Genomic DNA, 19055 nt, shown 5'->3' with positions numbered 1-19055 from the left:
GCTGTGATGTCTCCTACAACGAAATTTAATTTCACATGCAAATGTTTCTTATTAATTGCAGTACTGCCATTCGAATTATGAATTGTACTGCGTGTGACGTCACATGTTAAATCATAACATCGTCATTTTTGGAGATATCGAAAACTAATTTAGTGTTGTAACAAACTCTTTAAATATAATGCATTTTGATAAAAATAAAAAAAATTAGGAGACAGCCTAATTGCAATTAGTATGGCACAACGCGTGTCACAAACATTGTTGGCACAGTAACCAATAAATTTGCTTCCGCACGCCGGGATTTGAATCGGCGCGCTCCGGATTACAGTCTTCCATTATTACAATTTATGTTGTTTCTGTATTTAGCACGTATAAACAATAATTTTAAAATAACTCACCTCCGTCATGACTGTTATTGCTGCTGGCCGTCGAGTGGTGCTTGATCTTGGCTTGGTGTCCACGAGAGTGCTTCGGGTCGAATGCGTCCACCACAATCTGTTCTGTGCCCTTGATTTCCGCACGGCAGAACGGACAACCCTGGCCCTCCGAGTCCTGAAACACGGAGAAGGCCTTTTGAATACATAGTGTGATAGTAATAATTTGATGAAAAATAGCGGTGACTTAAATTACGGATGGATTTGAAATGATACGAGAGAAACACAGGATGATAAATGAGAGATTCGTAACCGTGTCGCTTTACAGGCAGACAATGAAAACACTAAATAATAATCAATTTTTTATAATGATAAACTAATTTTTTAAGACAAGGTTTTATGCATAGCACAAAAGATAAAAAAAATTAACTAAATAATTATACGATTGGTTCCATTAGCGCAAAAGTACGAAATTAGTTTTTTTTGTTGCTATTTATAAATAGAACAAAGATTAAGATGGCGAACCTTAGTTTCCCCATACATAACCTTATTAAGAATCCATATTTTGCGAAGTATATAGATAGTGGAAGTATGGAACAAAGTTCCACAACATGTCGTCAGTGCTACTATACAGTAGTGGATGTATGGAACAAACTTCCACAACATGTCATCAGTGCTACTATACAGTAGTGGATGTATGGAACAAACTTCCACAACATGTCATCAGTGCTACTATACAGTAGTGGATGTATGGAACAAAGTTCCACAACATGTCGTCAGTGCTACTATACAGTAGTGGATGTATGGAACAAAGTTCCACAACATGTCGTCAGTGCTACTATACAGTAGTAGATGTATGGAACAAACTTCCACAACATGTCATCAGTGCTACTATACAGTAGTGGATGTATGGAACAAACTTCCACAACATGTCATCAGTGCTACTATACAGTAGTGGATGTATGGAACAAAGTTCCACAACATGTCATCAGTGCTACTATACAGTAGTGGATGTATGGAACAAAGTTCCACAACATGTCGTCAGTGCTACTATACAGTAGTGGATGTATGGAACAAACTTCCACAACATGTCATCAGTGCTACTATAGAGTAGTGGATGTATGGAACAAAGTTCCACAACATGTCGTCAGTGCTACTATACAGTAGTGGATGTATGGAACAAACTTCCACAACATGTCATCAGTGCTACTATAGAGTAGTGGATGTATGGAACAAAGTTCCACAACATGTCATCAGTGCTACTACAGAGTAGTGGATGTATGGAACAAACTTCCACAACATGTCATCAGTGCTACTATAGAGTAGTGGATGTATGGAACAAACTTCCACAACATGTCATCGGTGCTACTATAGAGTAGTGGATGTATGGAACAAAGTTCCACAACATGTCATCAGTGCTACTATAGAGTAGTGGATGTATGGAACAAAGTTCCACAACATGTCATCAGTGCTACTATAGAGTAGTGGATGTATGGAATAAAGTTCCACAACATGTCGTCAGTGCTACTATACAGTAGTGGATGTATGGAACAAACTTCCACAACATGTCATCAGTGCTACTATAGAGTAGTGGATGTATGGAACAAAATTCCACAACATGTCATCAGTGCTACTATAGAGTAGTTGAAGTATGGAACAAACTTCCACATCATGTCATCAGTGCTACTATAGAGTAGTGTATGGAAAAAACTTCCACAACATGTCATTGCTGATTACACATCTGCCCTGATGATGGACACTGCAATGCTGTCCGAAACATTGGCTATAGAAGGAGGTAGAGCAAAACGGCATAATACCCCAAAAATAAATCGCTATAAAACTTCCACAACACCTGACATTAACCTCCTAGCGACCAATTTTTTTCAAATTTGATTTAAAAAATTCCAGCTTCGGACTCTATTTCACACGCTGTATAATTTTAACAGCGCCCTTGAGGTAATTTTGCACAAAAAACGGCGCTGTACAAATCATCCAAATATTATCTGTAAATAGTATGAAACAAAGTCGCTATACACGTCTGTCTGTTTGTGGGCTTAGTTCTACTAAACTACGCAACGGATTTTGATAAAGTTTTCACTATCATTTTGAGAATTTCTTCCGGAAGGTTTATATATATAATAAACGTACATTATATTTATAGAAAGTAGAGAAAAGTCGATGTTTTGTAATCAAGTCATAATTAGGATATTTTCAGGCACTTACATTGCTAACGCTGGCTAAACCTTATGAGATACATCAACATAATGTACTACGGAATTTTATATCTAATATATATGCCTCACAACCTCAAAACTTTACCCCAAACCGTTTATAAATGCCCGAGCAACGCCGGGTAAACGTCAGTTAGTTATTATTATTTAATTTACTCGAAAACAAGAGTTCAAATCAAAAAAGTTATACCATAAAATCACCTCTAAATGTAATGTAGATTCCTTAGTTTCTCTCTTGTACCACGAGTTTCCGGACGATGTGTATACTAGATGTTGTATAAGATATTTTTTCTTTTCTTAACTACATCTCTCACTGTTCGAAAGTAATGAATCAATAATTGGTAGGTAATTCTTATTCTCATCTCTCATTGTTTGAATGTAAATGAATCAATTATTGATACATAGTTATTGTTTAATAGATTACTTACAATCTGCCAGGCGGTCAGGCATGGCGTGCACAATAAATGTCCGCAGGGTTCTATTCTAATATCCTTGTCGTTTTCAGCGCAGATCTTGCACAGTTGGAAGGTGCTCCCTGAGAACAAAAACAACAAATAAAATATTAATTCAATTTTCTAAATTTATTCTGAAATGTAATACTACGCTATGGGAAATGAGAATGTAGTGAAAAGCAATCATAGAAATAGTTGTGCCTCCCTTACTGTCATGGTGTATAACCTATGTATAGTATATAGTATAAACGGTGGTAGAAAGAGAAAACACCATGCTTTATATTCAAATCCAGAAGTTTACCACAGAAGAATTAAAATATACACCTTTATGAAACCAAAGGTTCCAACCGCAATTTGAGGAAAAAATATGAAACTTCATGAAGTGACAGTAGTGTTTACAATACTTTTGTCTAATAAAATTTGGGCTTACTTTTTTTTACATTATCAGTAATTTTAGTTCAGTAAAAATGAAAAGTGAGCCATTTAAAAAAAAAAATTACATTTCCAAAATTATATGCTTATTTCTAACAATAAAATTTGAAAGCGTATTTCATTACCTTTCAAAAAGTATATTTATAGTTTTCGGATACATTCAGAAATATTCCATTATTTGGATTTTATTGGAAATTCTCCAGACCTTCTGACAAAATATGCTAGAGGCTAAGCGACATTTCATAAGAGTTCAAACTGCAAGAAACCAGCAAAAGTATGGCATCCTTATTTGGGAAATGTTGTGAGGCCAAAGGTAGTGGGGAAAGGAAGCAGAAAGAGAGAAGAAAGATTGGAAAGTACAATGAAATCTCGATAGATCGTTCCTCAAATAATCATTTTACCGAATGCGTCATTTATATCTTCCAGTCCTGAATTAATTTAGCACAAAATTCGCAAAAAATAGATCACACCAATCGTTCTTCATGCATCATTTTACCGAATTAGTCGTTTAAAACATCCAGATATTTTACTTGATCGATAGGCCGCTTCTGACTTTAGTTATAGTTAGACATTCAAACACTTTTTACTATCTAGTTTTTTACCGTTTCAACCATAAAGATTAACCGACCGGTGAAAAAAATGCATACTCTTCAAGAAAGATTTAAAATTGTCGAAGTGAAAAAAATCCTACTCCAAAATGTGCTGATGAAGAACCAAGTTTTTAAGAATCTCAACATTTTTATTTAAATAATAAATACATATGTATCTTTTTTTAGAATATTAATCATAATAATTAGAATAAAATAACTTTGTTTTTAATATATAAAACCAACTGGTTTCGGTTCACCCTGAAGGTTCATCAGCGTTATATAAAATCAATAACAGAGTTACAATGTATTTATAAATAAGATAGAAGAGGGAGAGAGAACATCAACTTTGGCGAGAGCGAGGGGGAGGTAGGAGTGAATGTAGATGGAGGGAGGGGAATATGTTTAAAATGGCGCTATTTGACAAGTTATTGTTTATTGAGTAAATTGGTTTTATTTATTTTTAGGGCTTCTAGAATAGTAATCATTTAAGTAAGAATGTAGCTTTTTTCTATATTTCCGCCTTTGTAACAGAACCTCTCAGAAACGATAAAGTTTTCACTGCTTAGATCTGGTCGCTAAACATTTCAAGCAATGTTTTTATTCTGAATGGTAGTTTCTTAACAGGAAGGTGAGAAGTATCGTTCACGCAGCAACGAAGCGCAAGTGAACAATTTCATCCTTAATCGTGGAATGCTATGAATACAACAATTCTTCCAAAGGCGATATTGTTTTAATGCCATTCAATTCGTAACCATTTTCTTTATAATATGCATGTTCGTCAGAATGCTAAATATTTGTTAAAATGTTCATTTTAACAAATAGACATGATTTTCGAGGACAAAACTGTGTAAGTGTCGAGGTTTCTCTCGCCTTAACAATTTGTTTAACATTGCTTACACGGTATTGCACGCCGAACGACGATATATTATTTCATTTGATCTAATTTTTAAATTTTAATTTGTTGTGCGACAACTGTTTTGTCAAATCATTATAATTATCAAAAAGTGGTGAATCCACTTGCGGACGATACATTTGTATTATTTCAACAAGGACTTTTAATAAAAATTTATTTTTCGGAATAACTTTATTGAGTAAAACCTCAAATTGTAATATTTAATTATTGAAGACAATATTAGTGATTTCTAAACGAAAATCTGAAACAGGAATCTGAAAACTGTTTCAGGTTTTCGTTTAGAAATCGCTAATATTGTCTTCAATAATTAAATATTACAATTTGAGGTTTTACTCAATAAAGTTATTCCGAAAAATAAATATTCATTCTAGACTTGCAGAAAAGTCAATAGATGTCGCACATTAAAAAATAAAAAATAAATAAGATAGGTATATCTAAAAAAAGACGCTGTCTAGATTGCATTTAGTTCAGGTTGAATCTTGCGATCATACATAAAGATAGTTGCCAATAAAAATGTGCAGTGAAAAAATGAAGACAATGTTGGTAGTTCTTATTCGAAGTATGATACAGTTAAAAGTGACCAAAGGGGATAGGGTCCCATTAGCTCAGTTGGTAGAGCGGTGTCCCGGAAAGACAAGGGTCCTGGGTTCGAGTCCTAGATGTGACCGTACCCTTTTCTGTTTCAGATTTTCGTTTAGAAATCGCTAATATTGTCTTCAATAATTAAATATTTTTTATTACCTATGCCATTATTGATTTCAAATTTCAGTGATCATTGTTTTGTTTAAATTTGACTGAAGTTTGTTAAAATAATGTTGAATAATAATTAATAATTTCAGAGGTGTTTTTTTTTTTAATTAATAATTGAAATCGGCTTAAACATATCTAAGAGTGGCGAGCTTCATTTATGAACAAAAAAAACTAGCTTAGGATTACTAGAATTTTTATTAATTTCCAATTGCTCCAAAAGGTCGAGTTTACGGCCTCATAACGGGGTTGGCTTATTATCATTGAGTGAGTGATTCTTATCTAGGAGATGTTTCGCAAATTGAGGCTATATAATTATTATTTTTTAAACAATCGCATGTGTTCTTTCAATATAGTATTAAAGGACCGGCCAATTTGTCCAACAACTACGGCATTGCAAAATTTCTTATTTTAACACTAGCTGTACCCCGCCACGTGTTGCTGTGGTTTAGTCTGTCTGTGCAGAAAGAGAAACAATAGCGCTTCAATCGATGAAGCTGTTTTTCTAAAACAATCTTACCAGATGACATCGATAAAATAAACGTATATAAAACACATCCCTATTCAAATGCAACGTTGTGTAAAAATTTCAAAGCAATGGATGAAGAACTTTTGGAGATTTAAGATTTTGAACAAACGAACATTTACATTTTTATTTATATAGAAGATTTGGGAAGATAGGTACACAAAAATGTTTTAAGGCGATGCACTACGTCATGTAATATTTTAAATCGAGCCGCTATCAATAACACCCCATACGTAGATGGCGATAAGGACTAAATTCCCGCTTAACACCATCCGCCTGTTTTGATTTATACAAGAAAAAAACATGGCCAAAAATGCCTTTTATTTTATTTTGTGGATCTCCAGGGATAAATATTTAATTTTTTTAAGATCATTTTATAAATAACTTAATTTGCCACATTATACAGTAAAATCATAACCGAAAATGGGTTCGTAAGTAGGAGATTTTGAACTTTAAAGCAGTTTTCATGCCTTATTCATAAATTTTTTCTGAGCTTATAAAAAGACTTATCTAAAAAAATACTCGATTATTTCAAAGGCCAAGATGTATTCTACTCGCAGTATTTAATCTAAGCATCCGAAACATTTCTAGGCGACCAAATTTTCAAACCAAAAACACATGATTTTGCATTACTACGTAGTGCATCACCTTAAGGTTATTTAAATATCTACTGTTTTAGAAATATTATTCAATAGCACCTTCTCTTGTAGTGCTGTTGGGCTAGAACATCGGTTCTGCCAGTGGTATTAAGTAAGATTTATATCTTTCCATGCTAGATTTTGAGCCCGCAACCTCCAGGTCTATAGCCAAGAAGATTATAACATATTATGGAAGTCGTTAAAGACATTTGAAACATTCAATAAACTTAGGTCATCTTTGCGTTTGTCTAGTTTGTGTACCTATAACATTGCACAGATTGTAAAAGATAAAACTGACCCATTTCACAGTAGAGTTCGTACTGTTCCTGGGTAACGGCAATGTGGTCCTCGCTGGGAGATTGCACCGCCCAGCTGAGGTCAGGGTTCGTATCCCGTCCATCCGGGTACAGGTAGCTGCAAAAAAACAAACGAGCATTCTATTATTTATTCAATTTACAGACGAGCGACTACAACCAGTATCAAATGTGTACATTGTATTATACATCAATAAATAATAATAATACTTGGCTTTTATTTTTCTTTGAGATGATGAACTTTATGACAGATTTTTGTTGTTTTTATGAAGACAGTGGGATTACGTCAGCTTTTGTCTAATTTTGTATTTAAGAGAGAGCTATTGCACATATTTTTTACATTCTTCTTTTTGTTCACTTGTAAATTATGAATTGTGAATCTATATTATTATTTTTATGCCATCTGCAATTTAAAAACTGGTTTCAGTTTTTTTTTCTTTTTCTTATGAATTATATACATTTGGGTACCTGGTAAGGAGACAATGAAAGATGATGTTGTGTCACAGAGTTTATTGTGAGTCAGAGAGTTGCGCAGTTGGGAGCATTTTGTATTGGCGAGCGTTCTAGAAAATTCTCATAGCATCGCTACATACATTTAAATGCAACTTTATGTCTAAAATGTACTATTTTCATTTTAAGTTTTTATTTTAAATTTTTTGTTAGCTAAACATCCAAAAATTCTTTTTTTTCTGTTATCATGCAGTAAATCATGTAAAATATAAAAGCCTGTCAGGATGTTTATAATTAATAAAATGAAAACCATTAATTTGTGGAGAGGGTTTTTTTTGGGGGAGGTTATGAGTTAAAATGTGGCTTGAAATGGCTTAACCGTGTTTGATAAACAAATCTGAATAGTTAGGTGCTCCTCCCACATTCCCCATCAACTTCAGCCCCACAACATATCCCGATAATTGGGGATGCCGTAGACTCACTTGCTTCAGACGTCTGAGAGCAGTTGGGACTCTTGTGCGGCACTCACGTAAAATTTAAAAAAAAAATGTGTACTTAAAAAAAATAACATTTTCTAGCTTTGTAAAACGCCACCAAGGTGAATTTTAACAAAAACAGTGCTATAAAAATGATCTAAGTAATATTATTATTACATCTTACTGACCGTGTGTCACTTGTGTGCACACAAGACAGCTCGGTGGGAATGCACGGCATTTACAATGCAAACATGGCCGAACAAGTCAAATATTTGCACAGCCGTTTCCACAACATGTGTATTGCCGTATTAGAGGTGGGCAATATCAACAGATTGCAGGTGTTGTAATTTGTAAGTATCAAAACCACATGCTCGATATTATAACCTGAAATTATCTGCCACCTATCTTCTTAACAATATTTCGATAGCAGATCAGTGAACTTCTTGAGTAAATCAATTATTCAGAATACGTTTACGTTTCTTGGTTTTAGCTATTTTTGAAGTTCACATTCATTTTGATCAGCCTCACTCAGTCTCCAAAGTAAGGGATTCCATAGCCTGCTGGGTTTGGAAAATCGGGGTGCTCAAACAGAATTACACATTTTTTAAAAGTTCTCAACGAGAGACTAAATAAACATAGATTCAAACACTAACTAAATAACCATCACGCCATTTCAGTGCAGGCTCGATAGGGTAGGCAGAGAGGATGGACCGCATACTTCTGTCATGGGTCATGGCTCACATTCTTTGCTTCATCCACATTCATACATACTCTTCTGTTGTACTGACCTCTCGAAAAAGATTTAAACTCCATCGGTACGAATCTTAACTGAACCTTGGCCTATCTATTATTAAGCCAGACATAATCCATTATTATTTATTTATTTACTAAAGCGGACACGGTATACAGATAGTTCCCGTGAGCAATAATGCCATGGGCCCACTGTGCGATCTCCCATTTCACCTCATTCTTATAAGTTTGTTTTGAGGGTCCCTGTTTTCCTGGAAGATCCTGTAGCGGTAATGGTTTTCCCATCGGAATTCCCTCTATCCAAGGTATCCGAGTATCCAAGGAAATAAAAGGTTCACCCCAGTAGAGCCCTAAATACTCAGTGATGCGACACTTTATCTCGAAGGCACCGTTCTCGACACTGTTCCCCAGTGTCATTTAGCCTGAGCACGGTAGCTCACACCTTTACATAGTAAGTGGTAGCATTTAACTTACAATCCCTCTCGGTATCCGTCCAATAAGGCCTGGCAGAGGCTCTTGTTCTGAGGTATGGTTTGGAGGATTTCTCCGTCAGCCGTCACATATCCGATTGCCCATTGGCCCAGCCGTGTGCAGGATAACCTGGAAAATGAAAAAACAATTATAATTATTTTCTCGACGTAAAAAAATCCTGGGAAAGGGTATAACAAAATAACACACACAGCCTCAAAAAAGAGCAGCCTGGGTATTGAGAAATTGAGAACAGTACTCTCTCACTAATGCACCATCCCAAAAACTGTACAAGTAGTGTCCAATTTGTGAAAGTGGCAGATTATAGTACATATCTACAAAATATGCTAAAAATGATCTGTATAAAGTCTACTATGCTCTTTGCCAATCACGCATAGAATATGGGATTATTGGATGGGGATCTGCCTCAAACCTTCACATGAAGCAGCTCGTTAAAACACAAAAAGAAATAATAAAAATAATCCTGAAAGTACCCATAAGGACTCCATCAAAGAATGTGTTCAGCATTATAAAACTGTACTCAAAAAATGCACTACTCAATTTTAAAGAAAAATATGAGTACCTTGCTGAACAACACACCTACACTACAAGGAAGCAATCCTCAAATCTACTAAACATTCCAATATTAAATACATCTTTCAGCCAGAAAAACCACTATTTCCATGCTTTAAAATTATATAATGCCCTTCCTATTGAAATTAAAAACACCATGGATATAGAAAAGTTTAAAAAAGACATCAAATTATGGCTAACTAAACATGAAGATGAGGAAATCATTAAATTTATGAAGTAACCCCAACGCAACCTACAGACAACAAACATAAATACTTTTTGCTTAATTTATTTTATATTTTGTGGGAACCAACAAATTAGACGATGAGGAAATCACGATCAACACACATACAACAAACTACAGTCCGCATCGGAACAGGAATACCTAGTGAGGAGGACTGAGAACAAACTACATCACTTTATATCTTTATTTTACTTAATATTGTATCTTTTTTACTTTACATAAAAAATAAATAAATTGAAATAGATATTTTGTGAAGACAAACAAACACGCGCTATGTATCGACTTTTAAATAGAACGAATATACAGAAACACATTCGACTGCTGCTAGAATACACTGAGGTCTAAGGGAAATGTTCTAAAACAAAAATCATGAACACCGGTGACCGGTAAAATGGTCAGCTCTAGCACGATAGACGGTGATATAGTAACCGAGTGTGTAAGGAAACCCAACCCGTCAGCGTACTTGGCTTGGCACTCGTGTTCAGGCACGCGGCGGACTACAGAATTTGACATTCGAATACTGACTTTTTAATTTTTTTTTCTTTATTCAGTGCATTGCTTATTCCAGTCATTAAGAATGTTTAGGGGGTATTTCACTATGTCGGGCTAAATATCTGACTAGCTATCCGTTGGCTGGCTTTAAAGATCAGAATAACTTTGTTATTCAACGGCGACCGTTTCACCATTGTTTCCGAGCTTCCGGATAGATAACAATCGAAATAGTCTGGCAACATCGCAAAATGTTTGCAGTTACTCCATCTACTGCCACGGCTGTCATGCGTCACAGTCACCGCACACCGCAAAGTGTGCATTTTTTTGGTTATGTTATGTTGATTATCGGGTCATTTTAGATAGATTCGTGTCGAATTAATACATTGTTTCTTATTTTGAACAAAATCAAATAATTCAGGATGGATCATACAAGCATTCAAATTCATTCAACAAAATTCGACTCACTTCTCAGCCGTCAAACTCGGAATGTTTTGACGCCATCTTTGATTCGAGGAATAGCGCCTAACGTGAAGTTCGAGCACTGATTAGTCAAATCGAACTTTAACCCGAGCGTTAGCGTTATTCAGATATAGTGAAAACGAAAAAATGACTAATCCGCGGATTAGTGCTTAGTCAAAACATAATCAGAGACAGTGAAATACCCCCTTAGAATGTTTAGACCGCCAAGCTAGGTACATGCCCGTGTTATGGTAGTTGATTATATGTATATAAAGTACATTAAAAGAATAGATCAAGTATGAAATCTGTAAATAGTATATAATAAAGTCACTATGTCTGTCTGTTTGTGCACTTACTGCTTCTAAACTACGCAACGGATTTTGGTAAGGTTTTCACTATCATTTAGAGAATTTCTTCCGGAAAGTTTATGTATACACGGTGTCCGGAAACTCGTAGTACAAGCGGGAAACTGGAGAATCTACACCACATGGGGAAACAAAAAAAACATAAAGTTTTTTGATTTGAGCATTTTCAAAAAAAAAAAAAAAAACCAAAAAAAAATATTTTTCGGCTATTTTAGGGTTAAAGTTTTTTCTGGTGTTTAGGGTTGAATAACAGATGTTTTAACCCTGCAGAGCAGAAATATTTTATGATTACACCGGGTTAAATGAAGGGTGATTTCAAAATAATGCTTCAAATCCGAGTTTCTTCATTTGTTTTACTTTCAAATAGTTTTAATTAGTTGGGTACTTTGATCTTCAGTAATAATTTATAAGAATTTGATTAAAAAAAAAAAAAAAAAAATCAACTTCAAACTCGATTTACTCGATAACGAAAGCTCAAATAAAAAAAAAATATACTACAAAATCGACTCCAAATGTGATGTAGATTCACCAGTTTCCCGCTTGTACTACGAGTTTCTGGACACCCTGTATAGTACATGCAAAGAAATATTATAGAAAGTAATATTTTAAATAATATATTTATAGAAAGTAGAGAAGAGTCTAGCAAAAGTGATGCACGTCAGCTAGTATGAAATATATAAAATATACAGTTGTGAAGTAGGTACATTAAAATAATAATTTATAGAACTTGATTTGGTGCTTTCAACCAGTAAACATAACGACGGATTATAGTAGTTGTAGTATAATCGAGATGTGTATTACTGTTAATACTGTACTTCGAGACCACCTCCTTATGCAGGTTGAAGATAGCCATCCACATCCTTACGAAGGAGTGCTGGGAGACCAAAACATTGGCTGGGAATAAACGGACTGCTACAAGCAGTGAATATTGATAACTGCAAGCATTCACTGAATAGAGATCAGCAGTCCTTGTAGAAAAAACATTGTTGAACAGTGCATGTCAACTATAGAATGCTTTGCAGTGGCTGCTTGAAGCTGTCGATATAGACTGCTCGTAGCAGTTTGTGTATAAAGAATCTGCAAAGGTATTGTATAAAGGTTTTAATAAATAATGTTATCAATTACCTAAAGACGTAGCTCCCAGCCTTTGTGATGTATTTGTGGAGACGGGCTTTGACCTCATCATAGGTCAAGAAGGCTACGTAGCCTGGATGAGTGACTGCTAATATCTGCCAGTTGCGCAGAAGGGTGCCCCACGGCTGGAATAACCTGCAAATAACAAATACTTCAGTTACAACATCCAAGCATGGTGTCCGAAAACCACAAGCGGGAAACTAGTGAATCTACATCACATTTAGAGTCGATTGATTTGAGCTTTCGTTTTCGAGAAAATCGCATCCGAAAGTGGATTTTTTTTTTAGGCTTAATTTGAAAACATTTCCGGGGTTACTTATCAGCTATTTATTGTATTTTAAAATGCGCAAAAATTTAGACCTGGCCCAAAAGTATTTTTAACAAAAAAGGTCAAGTATGCAAGATTTCACCAATCTTGGAATAAAACAGTAAATTTTTAAGTGACAAACACTTTTTACCTACATAGTTTGTATGGGAAAATTAATGCCCGAACTTCGAAAATATTATTTATCTTTTTTACTTCTACAATCATGTAGAATCACCTCCCGAAGTTAGCGCACTTTACCCCCGGACACACCCTGTATAGGTAGATTCTTAACAAAGAATACTTTTGCAAAATTTAAAAGATCTATTTTTATTGATCATCTCAAAGGCACTTAACAAAGTTATAATATAACTTAAAACATACATTCAAATTAACTTAATGTCAACCATCTATTGAGTATTATGCCGTGCTGCCTTACCTACTTCTTTAGCCAACATTTCCAATAAAACATCCGCCCTGATGATGGACAATGCAACTGTAACGCTGTCCGAAATGTTGGCTAAAGTAGCGCAACATAACCCACAAATAAAATGATAAATTTTCACATACAGTATTTTTCTAAATCCATATATATTTTTTTTAAATACTAACCTAGTGAACACGTCGAACTCAAAGTTGGAGATGAAATCGTTGCAGGTCAGGTCTATGGTGGTTTTCAGCGCCATGGTCTCCAGACCTGAGGATATTGGGTGTACGCTGTTCAAGCCCTGCCGGAATATCTTCCAAGATACCAGGGTGCTGGAAAGAAGCAAAACAAATTCGAGGTTAATTTTTTTTTTTAAGAAAGGCAAACATTTATAGGTTAGGAATAAAATTACAATGTTTGGTTTCTCCCTGCTTTCAATATAAAAATATTGCTTGTGCAGTGATAAAGGACTAACTAACCACGCTGTCCCACCACAGAGGTATGCAGAGAGAATGGACCGCCAAACAACTCGGTCTTGGCACACACTGCTTGCTTTATTCACATTCATACATACTATTCTGTTATTCCAACTCTCGACATGGCCCAATTCAAGTATCTGGTTCACTTGATCGTGTCCTAGTTAAGTTAAAGTTAAAAGTTAAAAGTGATGGAGAAAAAGAAAAATATCAAAAGTTAATTAAAGTCCCAGACTTAAAAAGTTAAAGTTAAAAGTTATAAGTTAAAGTTAAAGTTAAAAGTTAAAGTTAAAAGTTAAAGTTAAAAGTTAAAGTTAAAAGTTAAAGTTAAAAGTTAAAGTTAAAAGTTAAAGTTAAAAGTTAAAGTTAAAAGTTAAAAGTTAAAGTTAAAAGTTAAAGTTAAAAGTTAAAGTTAAAAGTTAAAGTTAAAAGTTAAAGTTAAAAGTTAAAGTTAAAGTTAAAGTTAAAAGTTAAAGTTAAAAGTTAAAGTTAAAGTTAAAAGTTAAAGTTAAAAGTTAAAGTTAAAAGTTAAAGTTAAAAGTTAAAGTTAAAAGTGATGAGAAAAAGAAAAAGATCAAAAGTTAATTAAAGTTAGAAGTTAAAAACTGGCTTATAAATCTAACCCAACAATACTACTTGTTTAGAATCCCTGTTCAAGACTTAATACCACTTTCCAAAAGCGGGTTGAATTACCACTGTCCTGAATTGCCCGGTTACCAAACTTTTGTGTGGTATTCAAACAAATAAAAACATCAGCAAAGCTATTTTAAGCATTATTTCGATCCTGAATGGTTGTCATCCGCATGGGTAATCCTGAAACAAAAGTTTCGTCCAACTCAATAATATATCATTTCCATAATATGATTGAAAAACTTCCCAACTTTGTTCCATTATTTAGAACTGTATGTTTGGTTCGGAATGGTCCCAAATAGTTGAGTGGAACAAAAAGTTTTTCAATCCCAACATCACAATGGGATTTTCCACCACGAATTATTATCAGTTTCCGAAATAGAATTACTATTTTCAGTGTTTAAAAACTATAACTCCCAACTGCCTATCATTATGAACTTTTGGGAAAATTATTCAGAATTGCTAAAAAGTCGAGCAAAGTTTTTTATGTGAGTTCTAACTACTTCCATCCGTCTGGAGCCAGTGAGACTATGGCATCTCCAATTGGGGTATGTTGTGAGGCGAAGCTACTGTGGAGGGGAAGGAGACAGGGAAGAGGAAGGTGGGGAATTACTTGGCATTTCTAGAGCCTTACCCTTCGACAACGGAGGTCTTCAATTTTTTTTTTTTCTATTTGATTTTCACTTTTGTTTTCGGTTACGAATGCAATTTATTTGTCTTTTGATCGAGCTTGAACTCGGCAGATTGGTATTCCGGTTAAAAACGGGATTGGAGGCCATAATGGCGATCATATATGACCCTAAAACGCTGACAATGCATTCTATCAACTTTTGGTGGCAACCACGTATACATACGCGGACGAATTAGCATTTCTCTGAAATTGGATGACGTTGTAGCACTTAATATACCAAATAAATGTCAGTCCTAATAAATGTCGCGATTTGGCGCTGTCGATAGCGCGGTTGACTACAGTCCCTAGTAGCCTAGGGAGGAAGACTCGATGCTCAAACCATTTTTTCTTCTTTTCTTTGAAATTGGCTACCAGTCGGCCCAATAAATCTCACAACTAGGTTGAAAATGATGATATGAATAGTAGATGCATTTTAGTAAAAAATAAAATCGTTATTCGAGGGTTGATTTTTTTTCATTAGCTCCACATAGGACGAGGAAAATAATTCCCCTCAGGGCCTATGTCATCTTTGGGGATGCTTTGTGGAGGGTCTTTTTAGAAGGACGTTCTGGGAAGAAAAAAGGAATGAGGGGAAGGTAGGAATCTAAGGGTCTGTGTCCGGGACGGCCGTATGAATCCGTCCAGCTGGAGAGGTCAAAAGGTCTCCCTCAATAAGATTCTCCCGATCCGGCCCGCCACGCGGTTTGTGGGCAGACGCGTCACCTCACTCCTGCTAAGACACCAAATGTAGCGAACCACACGGGGTGACCTATAGCAGAGATGTTGGTTTTCCAATAAATGGTTCATGGTTGAATAGAAATTCCCGGGTTATTATCGTGATTATTTTTGGGTTATTATGCCGTGTTGCGCTTCCTCCTTCTTTAGCCAACGTTTCCGACAGCGTTGCAGTGTCCATCATCTGCCCCGATGATGTCCATGTATCGCAGTCCGAAACGTTGGCTAAATAAGGAGAAAGCACGGCATAGTAACCCAAAAATGAATCACCGTATTAAATTATATTGTACTTCGTTGAGTTTAATAGGGCTAAATCTATTACTACCCATCAGCAGCTGAGATCATCAATCTTTCTTAGATTAAATAAAACACTTGAACTTTGTTATAACTTTAAATAACAAGGTATTAATAATAACTTTAACTAAATAACTTTGTATAAATCACATTAAAATAAAGTCATGTTTACAAAGTTAAAGTATTTAATTATTATTGTAAAATTTTAATCACAAAGTTACTAAATTGCAAAGGCAATAATAATAATAACAGGGTATTTTCATTTTTTCTCGAAAACAAAAAGTAATAAGGAGGTATTTTTCGAAGTATTTTTACAATTCGAAGGTCGCTGGTTCAAATCCCGGCGTTCGCAAGTAAATTTTATTTGATTAATTTGGGTTACTTCACCGTTTTTTTTCTACATTTAAAATGATACGAGTATTTAGTATATTTGCGGCACGTTCCAAAGTGGAAGATATCCTCAGTATCTTATTCAGAATTGAAACGTGGCCTGAAATGGCTTTGGCCGTGTTTGGTGACCAAATCTAAATAGTCAGGTACTTTCCTACTTCCTCTTCCCCATCACCTTCCCTTCCCATCAGCCTTACAACATACCCCAGAGGATGCCAGTCTCATTGGCTCCAGACGGTTTGGAGCAGTTGGGACTTTTGTGCGGTTTCACTTCTTTTTTTTTTTGATTTGCCTCTAAAACCACACGTTTGTTTTTATTCTTGATTTCGGCGGCTCTGATGTCACGCCATGCGACGTTGGTAACTAGTTTTACCAGACATTGGTGGTTTCTGTCATAATGACGTTGTAGCCATAATGGCTACATTGACTTTTGACATTGGCTATTTTGACGGCCGGCGTGGTCTAGTGGTATACGCTTTTGACTACAGATCCGAAGGTCGCGGGTTCGAACCCGGCGTGCGCAAATAAATTTTATTTGATTAATTTGTGTTATTTCACAATTAATTAATTTAAAATAATATATAGTATATTTGCGGCACGTTCCAGAGTGGAAGATACTCTCAGTATCGCCCTGGTGTAAGACCACCATTCAGAATTGAAACGTTGCTTGAAATGGCTTTAGCCGTGTTTGGTGACCAGATCTGAATAGCCAGGTACTTCCCCACCTTCCTCTTCCCCATCTCCCTCCCCTCCCCAATACCCTCAGCCTCACAACATACCCCAATTGGGGATGCCATAGTCTCACTGGCTCCAGACGGGAGCAGTTGGGACTCTTGTGCGGTAATACTGTAAAAAAAAAAAAAAAAAAAGCCAGTTGGAACCCCGTTTCGGAATGTGTGGTTTTAGATAGTTTTTGAAAACGATAATTATGAATGAAAATATTAAATTTACCTTTATGCTATGCATAAAACCTTGTCTTATAAACGTTAGTTTATCATTAAAAAATAATAATATTTGACAAGTCAAAAAATATTTCACCAATAAATGAAGATATCATAATATGTCTCGACGCCATCTAGTGAGAAATTTAGCACTAACAAAGCCTTTCCTACAAAAATAAAGTTGGTTGTTTACAGGTGAAAAAATATAATAAGCAGTAATTGTTGATTGAGGTACTAGTACATATTGAATCATTTTGCGGGTTGGAAATAAGCCGACATAGCTCAGTGGATACAGAGCACCTGACCGGACATCAGAAGGCACGGGTTCAATTCCCGTTGGCGGCTTTTATTTTTACTCGGGAGATGTTTTCAATTTGTATTAGTATTTCGGATGACTAATTATTGCTTATAATTATTTAAAAATATTAAAATTACACACTCTTAGCACGATAATCGTAATCAGAAAAATAAACTTAAAATCTTCCACACAATTTTAACGCTATTCGTAGTTATTTGCGAAAAAGTAAGTAAAATTTTCCTGATTTCCGGTTTAATCGAAAATAATTTTTCAAATATCGAAAAGTTTTTTCTTGAACATATATGGTTTTCCAATAAGAGGTGTTATTTTGAATAGCCCGCTATTTCGGCAGATGTTACTTTTGAAGCTTAATAAAAATGGGACAATACACGCTTCAACAACGCATTGAAATTATTAAAATTCACTTGAGTGAATCAAATGCAAATCATCTTGAGTGATGAGGCCCATTTCCACCTCGGTGGCTTCGTCAACAAGCAAAATTGTCGCATCTGGGGCTCGGAAAACTCAAGAATTATTGTTGAAAAGCCTCTCTTTCCTCAACGTGTGACTGTTTGGTGCGGTTTATGGTCATTGGACCTTACTTTTTTCAAAAATGAGGCTGGAGCAACAGTTACGGTGAATGGATTATCGAGAGATGATTAATGATTTTTTATGGCCGGAATTGGATGGTATTGATCTGGACAACGTTTACTTTCAACAAGACGGCGCTACGTGCCACACAAGCAACGAAACCATTGATCTTTTACGGGAAAAGTTTCTTTGAATATCAAAATAACACCTCTTATTGGAAAACCCTGTATAAGCAATTTAGTAGGCTTGTTTGGGCCTAGGAGTAGAAAAGTCTTATGCAAATTGGCGACAGCGGTTTACTTTAAAATCGGTATAGATTGCACTTCTAGGGTTTAGCTATTTATTGCTAAATTCAAAAAGAAATGTACATTTTGAGCCAAAATTTTTACGATTTTAACATATGACAAGAGATTCCGACTTACCGATATTTAATAAATTAACAATATATACCGTGTGGTACGTGCGGCGTACGATCATTCGTACACTGGGAGCTGGTAGCCGTATCGGGGAAACCGTACCGGGGGAGTGGCGTTAGGCGAGCGCAGTATTTATTCATTGCTCATACGCCCTGGGCTCCAAGGCGTTCAATAGAGCCGTCGTTCAATTGAATCGACTCCGAGCCGTACGAAAATATTGAGCTGGTACCGTGGCTGCCGCTCTTAATAAAATGAGTC

At 35.5% G+C, this 19055-nt stretch overlaps 1 protein-coding gene across 2 annotated transcripts in view; it reads right to left on the bottom strand.

Moving 5' to 3' along the window:
• LOC149409624 (uncharacterized) overlaps window positions 1-19055 on the bottom strand; it is a 152532-nt gene that overhangs the window by 13112 nt on the left and 120365 nt on the right. Inside the window, exons 2-7 of one of the 2 annotated variants that reach the window (XM_089649668.1) lie at window positions 13542-13688; window positions 12617-12760; window positions 9365-9490; window positions 7199-7314; window positions 3031-3137; window positions 396-567 (exon numbers count right to left, since the gene is read on the bottom strand). In XM_089649668.1, the coding sequence (XP_089505794.1) occupies window positions 396-567; window positions 3031-3137; window positions 7199-7314; window positions 9365-9490; window positions 12617-12760; window positions 13542-13688 (812 nt within the window). The remainder of the gene's footprint in view (window positions 1-395; window positions 568-3030; window positions 3138-7198; window positions 7315-9364; window positions 9491-12616; window positions 12761-13541; window positions 13689-19055) is intronic. The other variant, XM_089649669.1, reaches the window with a different exon arrangement.

Source organism: Hesperophylax consimilis, chromosome 30, assembly GCF_061612785.1.
Source record: "Hesperophylax consimilis isolate HC1 chromosome 30, BYU_Hcon_1.0, whole genome shotgun sequence".
Taxonomy (NCBI): Eukaryota; Metazoa; Arthropoda; class Insecta; order Trichoptera; family Limnephilidae; genus Hesperophylax; species Hesperophylax consimilis.
The sequence above is the reverse complement of the archived record's forward strand: the minus strand, read 5'-3'. Positions and strand labels throughout refer to the sequence as shown.